Source organism: Cyanistes caeruleus, chromosome 11 (assembly GCF_971803275.1).
Source record: "Cyanistes caeruleus chromosome 11, bCyaCae1.hap1.1, whole genome shotgun sequence".
Taxonomy (NCBI): domain Eukaryota; kingdom Metazoa; phylum Chordata; class Aves; order Passeriformes; family Paridae; genus Cyanistes; species Cyanistes caeruleus.
The window spans coordinates 16,413,828-16,428,062 of NC_141711.1; the positions used below are offsets into that span (position 1 = coordinate 16,413,828).

General features: G+C 43.9%; 1 protein-coding gene across 34 annotated transcripts in view; it reads left to right on the top strand.

Moving 5' to 3' along the window:
- The first annotated feature begins 555 nt into the window (after positions 1-555).
- Positions 556-14,235, top strand: part of DOCK3 (dedicator of cytokinesis 3) — a 183,220-nt gene continuing 169,540 nt past the window's right edge. For all 34 annotated transcript variants that reach the window (XR_015274895.1, XR_015274896.1, XR_015274897.1 and 31 more), the window contains exon 1: positions 556-709. Coding sequence is in view for 30 of the 34 variants with exons in the window: in XM_086845695.1 (XP_086701821.1) it covers positions 673-709 (37 nt within the window). In the remaining 4 variants the exon portion in view is untranslated. The remainder of the gene's footprint in view (positions 710-14,235) is intronic.

Genomic DNA, 14,235 nt, shown 5'->3' on the forward strand with positions numbered 1-14,235 from the left:
GTGCGGGCCGGGCTCCCGGGAGCCGCTCGGGCCGGCAGGTGCGGCGGGGCCGGGGCTGGCCACGGGAAGATGTCCCGGGACCGGCCGCTCCCCTTGCCCCCCTCAGAGGCCACGCGCCGCCGCCCCCGCGCCTCGCGCCCGCGCGCGCCTCGTGCGGCCGCGCGAGGACGGGGGGGGGGGGGGGGGGGGGGGGGCGGCGCGAGCCGCGCGTGCGCGCCAGGTCCGCCGGGAGCGCGGGGGGGGGCGCGGCAGCCCCGAGTCCTTCAGGCGGCGGCGGCGGCGGGAGCGGCGGCTCGGGAGGAGGAGAACGGGAACGACGAGGAGGGGGCCCGGGGCCGCCGAGCTCCGCCGGGGGCGCCGCGTCGGCAGGGCCGGAGCCCGCGGGGGCCGCGCGAGGAGAGGCGCCGGGCCGGCGGCGAGCGGCCGCTGAGGGGAGCGGCGCGGCGGCCGGTGCTGCCCGGGCGGGCGGGGGGCGACCTCCCCCCCGCCCCCCGGCAGCGGCGGAGCGACCCCTGAGCGCAGCCCCGGCCGGAGCGTGGGGCGGGGGCTGCCTGCGCGGCGCCCCCGCTGAGCGCGGGGGGAGGAGAAGCCGCCCCCGCTCGATGAGCGGCGCCCGCCCGCCCGCCGCGCTCTGCCCGGGGACCGGCGGCCGCGGCCGAGCCATCCAGCAGCATGTGGAGTCCCACCGAGGAGGAGAAATACGGCGTGGGTAGGTGCTACCGCATCCCTCCCCCGCCCCGCGCACCCCCTCCTCTCCCCGCCGGACCCCGGGGGCTGTGCTGTGCGTGTGGGGGGGCGGCCGTTCCCCTCCCCCGGGACCGGCGGTGGTCGCGGCGCTGCCCCTCAGGTGGAGCCGGGGCCGGGATGGGGGCGGCGCTGCCTCGGGGCTGTGGGGGCTGCCCGGCCGTGCCTCCCCTGCCCTGCCCGCACCGCTGGATGCGCTCTGCGTGTGCTTCTCTTCGCGTTATTTCCCCGAGCGCCGCCGCGGCGAAGCGACAGACAAGCGGGAGTTCGGGGGCCCGCTCTGGGGTCGGGATCGCGCAAATAATCAGAAAACGAGTCGCTGAGCCTTTAATCTACTTAAGCGCGCGGTTCCCTTTTCCCTGCGTTTCCCTCGGCGGAGCGAGGCGATGTGTGGATGGAGTTGGAAGGGGCCGGCGGCGCCGCGGTGTCTTTAGGGGGCGTCGGTGCTGCACCTGCCCGGCCGCGGGGACGAGGGGGCGGCCGGGCCGGGAGCGGGGCCCGGCGGCCCCGGGGCCTCTGTGCGTGCGGAGAGCGCTGGTTCTCCGCTGGTTTGGTAAATCACATTTTACAGTAGCCAGGCACCGTGGTTGCTCCAATCTGAGGCATCACCGTTGGCGGCTTTGGTTTGTTTTTTTTAGAGTGTGTCCCTGATAAGAGCAGAAATGTTACATCTAATGAAATGGAAGATACAGAATTTCTTTTACTTCGCTTTTGCTCATTTCGATTTAATGTTTTTCAAACTGCCGACTTGTATTATAATAATAATAAAAGCTACTATTGCTACCCTGATTAGTTACCTAAACGCCTCATTAAATTTATAGTTATCAGTTGTGCATATTGATTTTTAAGTTCCACGGTGTGTAGTGATGATTGATTTCTAGAAATATTTTTTAGAAATATCAACAAATTTGCTACATGATCTGTTAACCGGAACTGTTAAAGTGGGATTTTGACAATTAACTCGTGAGCAATTAGAAGCCTTAATGCCTCTTTGTTAAAATGCTTTCTGTTAATTTAAGAATAAAAAATACTTGTTAATTTTTCATCTTGTACAGCAAATATTTTGCTTAGTACATCCCACTTGTCTTCATAGTGAGGAGAGATGAAGTAAATCACTTTTGTTTAAAAAATAGACAATGAAATGCAGCATCAGATGAGAACCTGTAAGTGTAGGGTAATATAATCGAGTGGCAGAAAATAACACCTGGAAGTCATTGCTTCCAATCCTGTTGCTTTGTATGTTGGTCAGGGGAGCACATAAAGTTAACAAGCCCTGATACGTTGCAGCTGGATGCTCCAGGAACACGAAGTTGTTGTTTTGCTGGGGTTTTTTTATGTACTTGATGCTGTACTTTTGTTCATACCTCATCTGCTGGTGAAAGGCCACCTCTGTTACCCTAGGATGAAGCTGACTGCTGTAATTGTAATGGGTGCTTCAGAAAATAATTACCTATCTTCCAGATCTTGTTGTTTTCCTTCTGCTGCTGTAGTGGTTTTTCTTTGCCGTGTCACGGGGTTTGATATTCAGTGTTGTGTGTGTTTGTGTTTGGCCCATGTGCTCAAGTTAGAAAATCCTGGTTTTACTTTGATTCAAAAAACAGGCAAACTAATTGTTTTTATACAGATATTTGAAAAGAAAAGCTGGGAAATCTCAATTCATGTTGTAAACAAGTCTGGAAGAGGCATGTGGAAGGGAGAGCAGTGAATGAAAACAAATGTGATTTCAGTAAGTGTTCCCTGGGCTGGAGACTATTCCTCTAAGGAAGGGGATTTTTCTTTTGCAGACTACACACCTGTAGATAGGGGTGAGGTAAGGGCTGAGTTGTGCAAGTTTTGGTGATCTCTAGGCAAGCTTTTTTTATTCTTGAATAGCTTTAATTACTTTTCCTGTAATTGAAATTTGTTGATAATCCTCCAGAGAAGGAAAATAGGTGAAAAATGCTGCTTATATCTGGAGTTTAGTTACTATAAATGAGGAGTGGCATATCAGTTTTTCAAAAGTAGATCAGTCATTGCTGGCTGGGGGGGTCATTTTTGTGCATTTTGAAGCAAATAGTCTGCAGAAAGTGTGGACCTGAGGGTTTGCTGCTGGGAGGTGCACTGGCAAAATTTTTTTTAAAAAGGGAGTGGGGGGGAACTGTAAATTATCCTGATTCCACAAGTAATATGTGCAAAAATAGTCTTCTTGGCATGAGTCACTGTTCTGAGCTTATGCCTTTGGGCTTTAGTAGTTTGGGTTTGGTTAGAGCAGTCTCTGTCCAAAAACCACTGTGTGTTTTCTCTGGGCTCCTGTTGAACCATGCAAAGTTTTAAGATTTGCCTTTGGATTAAGGCAATAAACTTTCTGTCCCTGTTGATGTAACCTGGGTGGGAGAAAAATCAGTTATTTCTGCAACTGGAATACCACGAAACACTTTCTGTTGGAATAGAAGGGGGAGTCTGGGCATCCAGGCTCTGGACATACCTGTTCTTGTGTACCAGGGAAAGGGGAGGTACCATTTACAGTGCTTCACTCTGATGCTGCTGTCTCAGTTGAAAGTAAGTTGTGCTCTGTTGCCTTGCCTGGGTAGCTGGCTCAGAGGTGATAGTTCACAGGAACTGTTCCTTCAGGAAGACACCATGTTCCCCTCTCAACATGTGGCTGTGGAAGGGCTTTGTATTCTGCACTGGCTTCCAGGAAGTATCAAAGACATTTCTCCTGTGCTTGCTGGAGCCCCTCAGCAGATGTTCCTATGCAGCCACAGGCTCTTGGCTGCAGGAGAATATGTTATATTTCCTGATGGGAATGTTGGTCCCTTTTGTCTCTCTGTGTCTATCTGCAATTAAAAGAGGTTTTCCACACATGGAATTGTAGAACATTGTTTTATTGTCCAGTTCTCACACAAATCACTGCATGCATCTGCAGCAAAGATATTAAAAGATTGCTCAGGATATTTCTAAATAAATTAAACACTCTCCTAACAACCTGGAAGATCTTCCTTGATTTTATTTCTCAGCTGCTATAGCAACTACCTGGTAGCTGTTGTGAGTAATTCCCCTCTATTTAGAAATACTTATATTCAGTGCCTCTAATCCTAACTGTACTTATAAAACTTGAGACTTGCTGAAGCAGAGCAGACAGTTCTTCCACAGAAGAACTGGCCAGTTATGGACACAATTAATAGGAATTCTGAACTGATTATTGAAGATAACTGTCTCTCTAGCCCTCTAGTGTTTTAGTATTTTTAAAGCAGTCTCTGTCTCTAAGAAAATATTTATTAAAGTAATCTGATTAGTTGCTTTAGTCTTGAAAAGCAAGTATTAAATATTAATGTATTAAAAGAAAGTCAAATAGAACACTTTAGTAAACAACATTTGGCAACTGTGTAAGAGCTGATTATTTCATTAGGCTGTCAGTTTTTGCTGTTTTATTTTTGTGCAAGGGGCACATTTAGGTGGCTCTCAGGAAAGGTTTTTTTGTTTTTTTGTTGGTGTTTTTTTAACATAGTTGATGCTGTATCAACAAGCCACTTTGTATGGCTGACCATATTAAATATGTATGTATTAAGTCACAGAGGAAAAGGAGAACCTGCCTACATCAACAGCATCTGTTCTTAGCTTATTCAAAAAATTAGGGTTAAAATCTGTTGTTTGATTTAAAAATGCTTTTTAAATCTTTATTTTCTCTGCTTAATTAGTAATTATATTTAATTGGTAATTAAAAATAAATCCATAAGCACTAATACATACAACCAAACTTTCCCTTGTTCTTACTAAGAAGGGATGGAACATCACAATGTCCTAGTTACAGTTTTGTACTGCAGCTTTTTGATCAGTGACTCGATTTTCATTTTTTTCCTCCCCCCCTCACTAAACCTTGGCTTGTACACTTCCAGTTCATATTTATGCTTGGAAAAACTGGACTGCAGAACTTAGAAAAGTCTTCCTTCCTTCCCCAGGGCTTTTGGCATGAGACCCTGCCTTAGCTGCCCTACCTGCGGCAGCTGCTGAAGGGGGCCTTGAGTGGCACTGTGGTTCCACTGGGTCACTGAGTGGTTTGTTACAGGTTTAAAAATGAAAAGTTTCAGAGGCATAGAGAAAAGTCCCTCTCCAAAATTAGGAAATAATTATTATTCCCATTGTTAATATGGGAAGCAATATCAATCATTGCATCAGGTGTTGTGTTAGGCACATAGGTTATATTTCATTTTCTCTCCTGTGTCCCTGTGCCAGGAGATGTAATTGTCTGGCAGCAGGAGGGAGGTGACTAAGGATATTCTTCAGGGATCTGTCTTGGAACCAAAGCTACGTGCAGGGATGCACTTTGAAACCTTCTGTGCTCCACTGCTTTGGGAAGTGCTGCTGGTACCTGGAGACTTGCTTGTTAGTCAGGAAAATGGGATGATCCAGGGATTGGAGTAATTTCTGTTCAGTATTTTGCTCCTAAGGGCCTTTTTTTTTACCTGTAGGCCTTAAGAATGAGCAAAGGAATTTGTCAGTCAGATATCATAAAGGAAATGTATGTGTGTTATTTAACCGGATGGGAAATGAATCACACCTTGAAATGCCTCTGGAAAAGAGCAGCTCCCAAGATGCATCTGATGGGAGACTATTGGTACAGAGAGAAGAGTTTTAGGGTGTCATTAAATGTGGGGGTAACTTTACCTCCAGTCTGGGGTAAATCTGGAATTCTGTGGGTGCTGATAGAACTTGGAGATTTCATGTCCTGTTTTGTGGCAAGAAATTAATATATTTTGGCTCATGTGTCCTAGAAAAGGCTAAGCCAAAGACATTGTGGTTTGACCAGCTCATATGAAAAGCTGGTTTGCAGGACTGGATGAGAATTAACCTGTAACATATCACTACTTTGCAATTATCTAAATACCAGTTGTCCACTAATGCATTTGCAGTAGCAATTAGCCAAAACTTTCTAAGTACAGGAGAAATGAAGTTGAGAAGCAAATTGCTCACAAAGGCAAATCAGAAGTGAGATGTGTGTGTTTAGCAGTTCGTTGCATGGTTTGTATGGGCAGGTGGGGGTGATCCTGGAGTAAGAAGTGCAATATGGGGTTTAACTTTGGATGATTTGATGGATTTTAGAGCAGTTTTCTCCATTTACTTGTTGTTGTGCTGTATTAAGTAATCAGTTAAGACATGAAGAACTTCAGCCACTGGCCAATAGGGTGGGGACAAAAGCAGTTCTTCCCTAAGCTTATCCCCAGTGCAGAAGGGATTTTGTTTTCAGAATTATTTTCTAAGGGTGGAAATATTTTGGTGTTCAGGCTTTGTGTCCTCACCTAACAGTACATCCAGTACCAGGAGATATTTTATAATATGAGTTGGCAATCTTGAACAACGCTTCCTGCATGTTTCATGGAAATAGGGCTGGGTGGAGAAGAACTTGAAACTGGAATTTCTGTGCATAGTAGTGCAGATAAAAAGCTTCTAACTTGCTGAAAAAAAAAGGCTAATCAGGTTCTATCAGGTGTTTCTTATTTGTGAGCTTTGGGTTTAAATTCATTGTCAAGCCTATAGGACAGGAAGGGAGATTGTTCAGAGTGAAATTAGCGAGGAAATTTAAATTAATTTATCTTTTGGATTCCTTAAGGAATAGGAAGTTGGTGTGTGAGTATGGGGTGATGGTGCATGTTGTGGTTTGCAGTTGTATGTGGGAAGAGAGGAAGGGTGACTTTTTATTAATCCTTTGAAAGCAGCTTCCTTAGGGCACAGTCAGTGGCATGGCTCAGCTGGACTTGGGTCTCACCACCCTTGCAAAGCTTTTTTTGTAGCAATTCTGCCCTTAACAAGTCAGACTCCAATGCAGACATCAGGGAAACATGTAAGAACTATTACCAGAACTTGTAATGATACAATTCTCTACTGTGCATTTGCTGGCATTTCAAAACCCACAGGAGAGGGATAATTGGGAATGAGGAAGCTTTCTGTGTTCATATGCACAGTGACATGTAGTTAGACAAGCTTTTCTGATTAACACATTAAACAGTTATTTGGAAATGGTTCTCATACAGAAGAGCTGTGACTGCCTGATGGGTCCAACAACTGGTGTTATTGGTGGCAGTATGTATTCCATAGATTTGTTCTCTTGAGAAATGGGAGCACTTCTCAGATGTGGGTGTGAAAACACCAAAGAACAGGAAGTCTGTGGAAAATTATTTAGCTCTTGAAGAGCCTGATGCAACTTTTTCCTCCTTTTCCAGAGAATTTTTTTTTTTAATTTGTGTGGTTTTTAAGTTCATTGTGTTCTCTCAGCTGAGCTATGCACTGGGGAAGAGGCCAGAGGAAGCATACTGTGGGATCTTGGTCCAAAACCAGTTGTGATTGAGAGTAGCCTTTCCACTGATTGTTTTTAAGTTATGAATCAACCTTAATCTCACAACATTTGTCACTTTGTTCAAAATCTGTCTGCTCACTGAACCTCAAGGCAAGTATGAAATATCTCACTCAAGTGCCTGATGTTAAAATCAAACCTCTGTTCAAGTTTTTCAGTGTTAAAATGAACTTTGTGAGGTCTTCTGAGATCCTGAAAGCATCTCTAAAGATTTTTTTAGCCATAATTCCTTCCTCTTAGACATGTTTTAGTGTTTGTTCAAACAATAAGTCCTTAGACCAAACTTAGGGAATGTACTTGGGAGGCAGGGAACCGAGGCTTTGAGCAGACTGAGTGCTTTCCAGTGCAGTTGTGAGGTGATTACTTATTCCAAGTATAAGACTTCCCTCCGTCCCTCTTCAGCTTTTAACTACTTTTTCTTTTCTTGAGTCTTTCTGGATATTAAGCCTTAAGAAAAGCTTATGACAAGTGGTGCCAGCTAACTCTTGGTGATTAAAAGCAGGCCTTTGTGCTTTCAGAGGTAAGCTGGTGTTCTCTGAAACATCTAGACAAACCTTTATTTTTATTTCAGTGCAAGGAAGCTTAGGCACTAAATGCTTTTAGGGTTGGCAATAGGCAGTTGATGGAGTGGTGAATTATTTTATTTTCTTTCTGTTGAATGTAAGTCCCTGAGCTACCCAAGGTGCCAGAGTGTAGCACAGAGTGCTTTGTCAGGTGCCTCACTGTTCTGGAAACCTCTTGTGGCTGTGTTTTTGAGCAGCAGGGCCCTTCTTCCCCTCTCAAAAGGTTTTTGAACAAAATATTTATGGGTACCTGCACTTTTAGTCTTCTGAACATGATAAAGGAAGCCTTGAATCCATGTCAGAGAAACCCAGAACTGTTAAATAGAGGGCAATTGCAAGCAATACGTGACTGCTCAGGTGTCAGTGCACGTGGTCCTTTGCCTTGCTGTGGTGGCTGCTGGGTGGGCTGCCCAAACAAGTGGTGAAGGGAGCAGAGAGCCTTTCATAGGAGAGTATCTCAGACACTGCTGGGATGTGGGGGGATAGGAGGAGGTGCTTCTGTTTCACCCTTTTCTTCCTTTGTGGAGAAAAATGTCTGTGGACTTGTCTGCAGAAAGCTGCCCGCTTCACCTAGGCACTGTTTTGTGTATACATGGCTGTGTTACACGGACAGAGAGTGTAGGCTCAGGTGATAAAGTGTCAGCCAGAGTGGAACAAATAATCCAAAAATATATGAATTACTGGAAAAAAAGGGTTACTGAAAACTGTGGTTTGAACTTTGGTGCATCTTTGTGCTTTGTTTCTCTCTCTAAATGCTCAAGATCCGAGTGATTGGTGACCTGAATTTTGATAAACCAAAGAAACAGCAGTGTAGTTCTGCTGGATCTGTTAGAGCAGGATCAATATTTTTGTGAAATAGTCTTGCCCTGACATCTGCTACTGCTGTACAAAATGGAGCTGGACACTACCTGTGGGTCTGGTGTGACGAGTGATGGGGGGAATCCTCTCCATGCTTGTGCCTCTGTTTAAAGGTGCCACTAACAAGGGACATGTTAGTGGGACGAGCTGTCCTGGGACCTGGAAAGGTCCTGTGGCTGCTGTGCTTGGCCCTGCTGTGTGTGCAGAGCCCCCACTGGGAATAGCCCATGTGTGCTGCTGAAGCTCCCCTGGCAGTGCACAGTGATCTCCATCCTCCATCCTCCTGGATGAGGAGGCTCATCAGAGCTGGCTGCTCTGGCTCAGCCCTTCCCAGTGTGCTCATCTGAGCAGAATTAGGACCAAAGCCCCTCTGCTGCTTGTTGGTTTGGTTTGGGTTTTTTTATCTTTTTAACAGATGAGTGTTTGGTAATCTCTGTGGCCCAAGGGGTTTGTGCCAAGGAAGATTGTATTTCAAGCACTGGTCTTGCAGAAACAGCTTCTCTTGGACTGGGGCAGAAGAGGTGGAAAATAGGCTTCTCTCTCTTTCTTCATCACAGCAAGGCCCCAAACTGCAACTGCTGATCTTGTTGAGTTTTTTTGGTTTGGTTTTGGCTTTTTCTCCCCCACTTCTGGAGCGACTGTGTTTCTGGCAGAAAACCATATTCCCCTTTTAACAGGAGGAAAAAATAGTTGCATAAATAAAAATAAATAATAATAATGAAATAAATAGTAATAATAATAATTATAAAATAAACCTGTGTGGAGGAGATAAAAATATAAAAGGAGGATTTCCCCAACATCTCAGATGATGTTGATAGCATTAAATAATGCATGTTTGCTTCAGTTAAGATTGGAAGAGTTAAAAATCATGAAAAGAAAGCATGTTAATTTTTGTCAAATACTTTTTTTCTTTTTTGTATTTTAGTGGCAAACCAGAAAATTCGAAATTTTTATAGGTGGATTGATGGGTTTCATAGTTGCCTTTCAGCAGAGTTCTTGTGCGGCAGCCAGTATAGGCTAAAATAGTTTTCAGCTAAAATGCATGAGCTGTATGCTGGAAAATATACTTTTATAAATCTGCCCCACTTCCTGCTGCTCATTGGAAATGTGCAAACTGACCATAAATGCCAAGTTAGCTTAAATGTGTTAAGAACTTATTGAACAGATATATGTGAGGTCTGGGAGTCTCATGCTGTAGCCTGTGCAGAATGGGACTGGCTGAAAGGTGCTGTGGGGTGATCCCTGAGATTTGCATGTGTGAACATGAGGCATTGGTGTTCTGCTGTAAGCAGCCACATCCCTGGCTCTGTTCCTGGGCACCAGCAGGGTGATGGAAATGATCTTTGCCTCCTTCAGTTGCTCTGGGGCTGAACCTCACAGTAGGAGGGGTGAGGTGAGGAGGTGGGAACATACCCAGGTAGAAGAGAGGAGGGTCTGTAAGATCCAAGGTGGTACAGCCTGGGAAATGGAGCATAGGAAAGGGCTGGCTCTTGGATAGCTGCTGTCTAGGGAGGTACAGAGAAGAAAGAGCCAGGCACTTCTCAGAGCTGCAGGGTGAAGGGAGGAGCTGCGGGGGCAAATTCCAGTCAGGGACAGTGATTCCCACAGTGCACGTGGGAAAGCCCTGGGGCAGGGTGCCTGGAGAGGTGGTGCAATCTCCACCCTCCAGGAGAGTCAAAACTTGACTGGGTTCTTACTTTGTTTCCTGGCGTTGAACAGTAAAGTGTTCAACAGGCTCATGTTTGCAGCCTGTGGAACACAGCAGTGCAGAACAGCTCCTCACCTCTCTGGGCAGAGTGTGCTCAGTGTTCTCCTCTTCGCCACTTGGGTATTGGAAAGAGGGAGGAGGTTTCAGAAACTGAAACAGCCTTTGCCTCTCTTGAAAAGGGAGAAAAAACCTGCTGCATTCACTTCCTGCATAGAGGGAATGATGTCTGGGTGAGGGGCTCGAATGTACTGACAGAACAGTGACAGGAAGAGGATGAAGTGACAGGATATTTCCTTGCAAAGCTGGAAGCTCAGGACCTGTTCCTGAGCACAGCTAAGGCAGTGGACAGCGCTGTTGATTTTGGTCCGTTACTTCTCTCCCACCTCCCGCCACCAGGATGTGCAAAACTATTTTAAACAGCTCATGGTTTTTGAGCCCAATCTCTATTTTTATCTTGGAGGGCAGGGGAAGGATGCTTGCAATCCTTTGCTTGCTACTGAATGATCACCTTTCTTCTCAGGCATCTGTTTCTTTTTTTGCAGGAATATTTTCCTGGTGCTGGTATGACTCAGTAGAAAGAGGCGGTGTTGCTAGGCAGCGGGTGAGCACTTTGCAGATGCCATGTGATGGCAGTAAGCTGCCTTGGAATAATCCATTGGTGGCAGTATTCCTGGCTGAGGTTCTGTACTGCACAAAGAAAGAAGCATCTCTGACAGGAGCAGATGCTGCCTAGCAACTGCCACTGCTCCCCAAGCAGCCCGAAATACCTTCACTTAATTGTACTGTAATTTTGGCAATACACAGAACCCAAAGTGTAATGTCTTGCTTTCAATTCTGAACTATATTCTTCTTCATCAAGATTTGGCATAAAAGTTCATAAAGACCATTAATAAGGTCAAAAAAATTTTAGCCCTCTTCTAAATCATGTCTTTTGTTTAATCCCTACTCTTCGATTGTAATGTTTGGATGGCTTTTAATCAGCTTTTGATAATCTTTTTTGTGTGTGTGTATTACATTAGTGCCTGGCAATTCCAATCGGATTAGAGTTCTGTTCTGTGTCGTGTGTAGCAGTACACTCTGCAAGAAATGCCCCTTCTGCAAAAACTTCATTTTTATTTGGGTTTTTAAGGTGTAATTGGATATATCATCTCTTCCATACTTAAATTATTCATGTTGTCATCTTGCTTAAACAGCAGAATGTTTTAGAAGTGCTAGACCTGGGGTCTGTTCCCTGTATTCTTTGTGAACGTACTTGCTGAATGAGGCCTGGACTTGTAAATAAATCTGCAAGTCTTAGATTCATTTCTGGCAAATAATTGAAACCCTCACCCACAATTAATCATTTAAATACTTGGAAGGTGTATTGTGAGGGTGAAAACATTATTGTAGATATTCGTAGAATAAAATGGAAATGTTTTTCTTTTCATTTCCTCATGGTTCTGCTCCCTTGTCAAATATTATCAGACTCTAACTGTGCAATCTATGAAGCTGCCAGGTTTAATCAAGCAGTTCCACAAAGGCAAAAATTAATCATTTTGGCCTTTAATTTTGTTATAAAAATGCAAAGGGTTTTTTTGGTCATACATCTTGTTATTTTAAATTATTAAACCCACAATTTTCTGTGTTCAAGAACTACTCTTTTCTGCTGGTAAAAGGTTTGTGGTTCTGAGAGAGGCTCAGCCTGGCAGGTCCAGAGAGGTTTGGGAAGTATTAAATCAGTGCTGCCGGTAGGCGTGGCTGTGCAACACAGTTGCCTCACAAAAAGGTGAAGCTAAATCTCACCTCTCTCTTGTCCTCTGTGGGATAATTTGTGTCAGTGCTGGTTTTCCTGCCCAGTCATCCTGCCCTGGCCAGGAGACTGTTCCCTTGTCCTTCCCAAAATGCAAAGAATCCACATCTGCCCTTCTTGGAAAACACATTATTAAGCAAAGACAGCTTAGAAAATTATCAAAACACAAACACTGTGGAGTGGAAGAATAAAAATTGTTGGTTCACTCATTTGATCCAATTCCTGGGAGTGTTGGTGACACAGAAGCCAAACAAGTGAACCCCCATTTCTGTGTGATGGAAAAGTCATGTGCAGTTCTGGGCTGATGGGGCTGTAAAATGTTGATGTGGTTCCACAACATTTGGGTGGCTCCATAGAAGAAAATGTTTAGAAAATGCTGCTAAATATATTTATCAAATTAATACAAATAAAAAAGCTTCTTTTAGGAATATCCAGTCCACAGGTGTCTGAATCTGGGGAAAGCCACATCCTTGCCCTGTTCCCTTCTTTCCCCTCCTTGTTTTAGCCTCTGTTAGGGAAAAGGTATTGGATTTAGAGCTGTCTTTGGTCTCATTTGGTGACTCTTGGGTTTCATGGAGCCTTTATTATCATCTGGGTATTACAGGGAAGAAAATAATGTTTATCTTATTCAGCTCTTACACCTAGCACATATTGTATCATACTTTTTATAGCTGGATTAATATAAAAAAAACATTTTAGGGAAAGATATGTGCTCATTGTAATATTAGTTTACCAGTTTGGAATAATATTATTATTGTCTTAAATAATAGCCAGATCATTTACTATTGATCTAGTATTTAATTCTAGTCTTTAATACTAATCAATCTTAAGCTCAGGGATTGATTTATGTTTTGTGTTAAGTGGTGACAATGAGTAGTAGTTGAAAACAAAATGCTGTATAAAGACTGTGAAATTCCAGTGTTTGTATTTACCCTAAGTAAACACATACTCCAAATTCTTAGCTGGTGTGATAGAGGTGTGAGTTTAAAACATGTTTATGTGTTATAAAGCATAAATTACATCATCAGAGAACTTGAGAACTTTGACATTTATAGCACAGAACACAATTCAGTGCTTGCTGTGATTGTACCTTGTCAAGGTATTTTGGGTATGGAGCAATACAACTGCAGCTGTGCCTCTCTCCTGTGTTCTCCCTGCCATTCCTCCTGAAGTGGGTTTAGTTGAAGATCCACTGAGGGATGGTCAGTGCATAATCTGAATAACTGCAAGCTGAGTGTAGTACTTGGTAATTTTTTATAAAAATTAAATTGCATACTTTAACTTGAAACACTTGTTCTCCAAGTGTCATCTAAAAGTATTGCAAACTACCAGAATTTTAATAAGGCAGATAATAATATTAACAATGAGTCAAGAACTGGAAAAAAGTGTCACAAAGTCCAAGAAGATCTATCTTTTCTAAATGAAGATGTGTTGAAAATTCACAAAATTACAATTTCCCCCCACACCCTGCCCCCCCAAATTAACCCATAGAGTCCAGTAAAACCTGGCCTGACCAACATTTTGTGATAAAGAAAAATTAAAATGTGGTTTAACATATTTGATCTGTTCCAGTAGCAATTATTTCTATTGTGGATGTGAAAACCTGGGAAATAAATAATAATTTTTAAAAGGCCAATTTAATGATCAAGAGACACATAGTTTAGATTTGGAGAAGGAAAAAGAAGCAGTGTAAACATGGAAAGCTCTTGAACTGATTTTGTTTCTCAGCCCTCGCTTAAGTTCTTCTGATTGCTGTATCTTGGACAGTGGGGAGGGAAAGGGCTCTGTTCCTTTATGAAAATAAATTGCTCATGAGCTGAACTGATATTATGTAGTGTAAATAGAACATTATGCAAGATCAAAATATTTTTGTAGGCTTCACTGAAATGTGTAGAAATAGGTTAAAAAAATAAGAAAGTACATGAGAAGGCATATAGCCTTGTCAGTTCATTGCATAACATTCTGTAAATGCAAAGGAAAAAATGATGTTTTAAGGGAATGAGCAGCTGGATGTGTTGGGCTGGATAGTTCTCTGGCATTTCCCTGTTGTTCTGGGTTTTCCCACTGTTCATGTGACAAATGTGACACATTTCTCTTACTGTGGTTATCAAGGCATTGACATGCATTTGAGAAGAAAAATGATCAGTGGCAGCATTGCAGCCCAGGTGAGACTGGGTGGGGAGGCTGCGACACGGGAACCTGAATGGGAAAATATTATAAGAGGAAGGTACATTTAAAATTATAT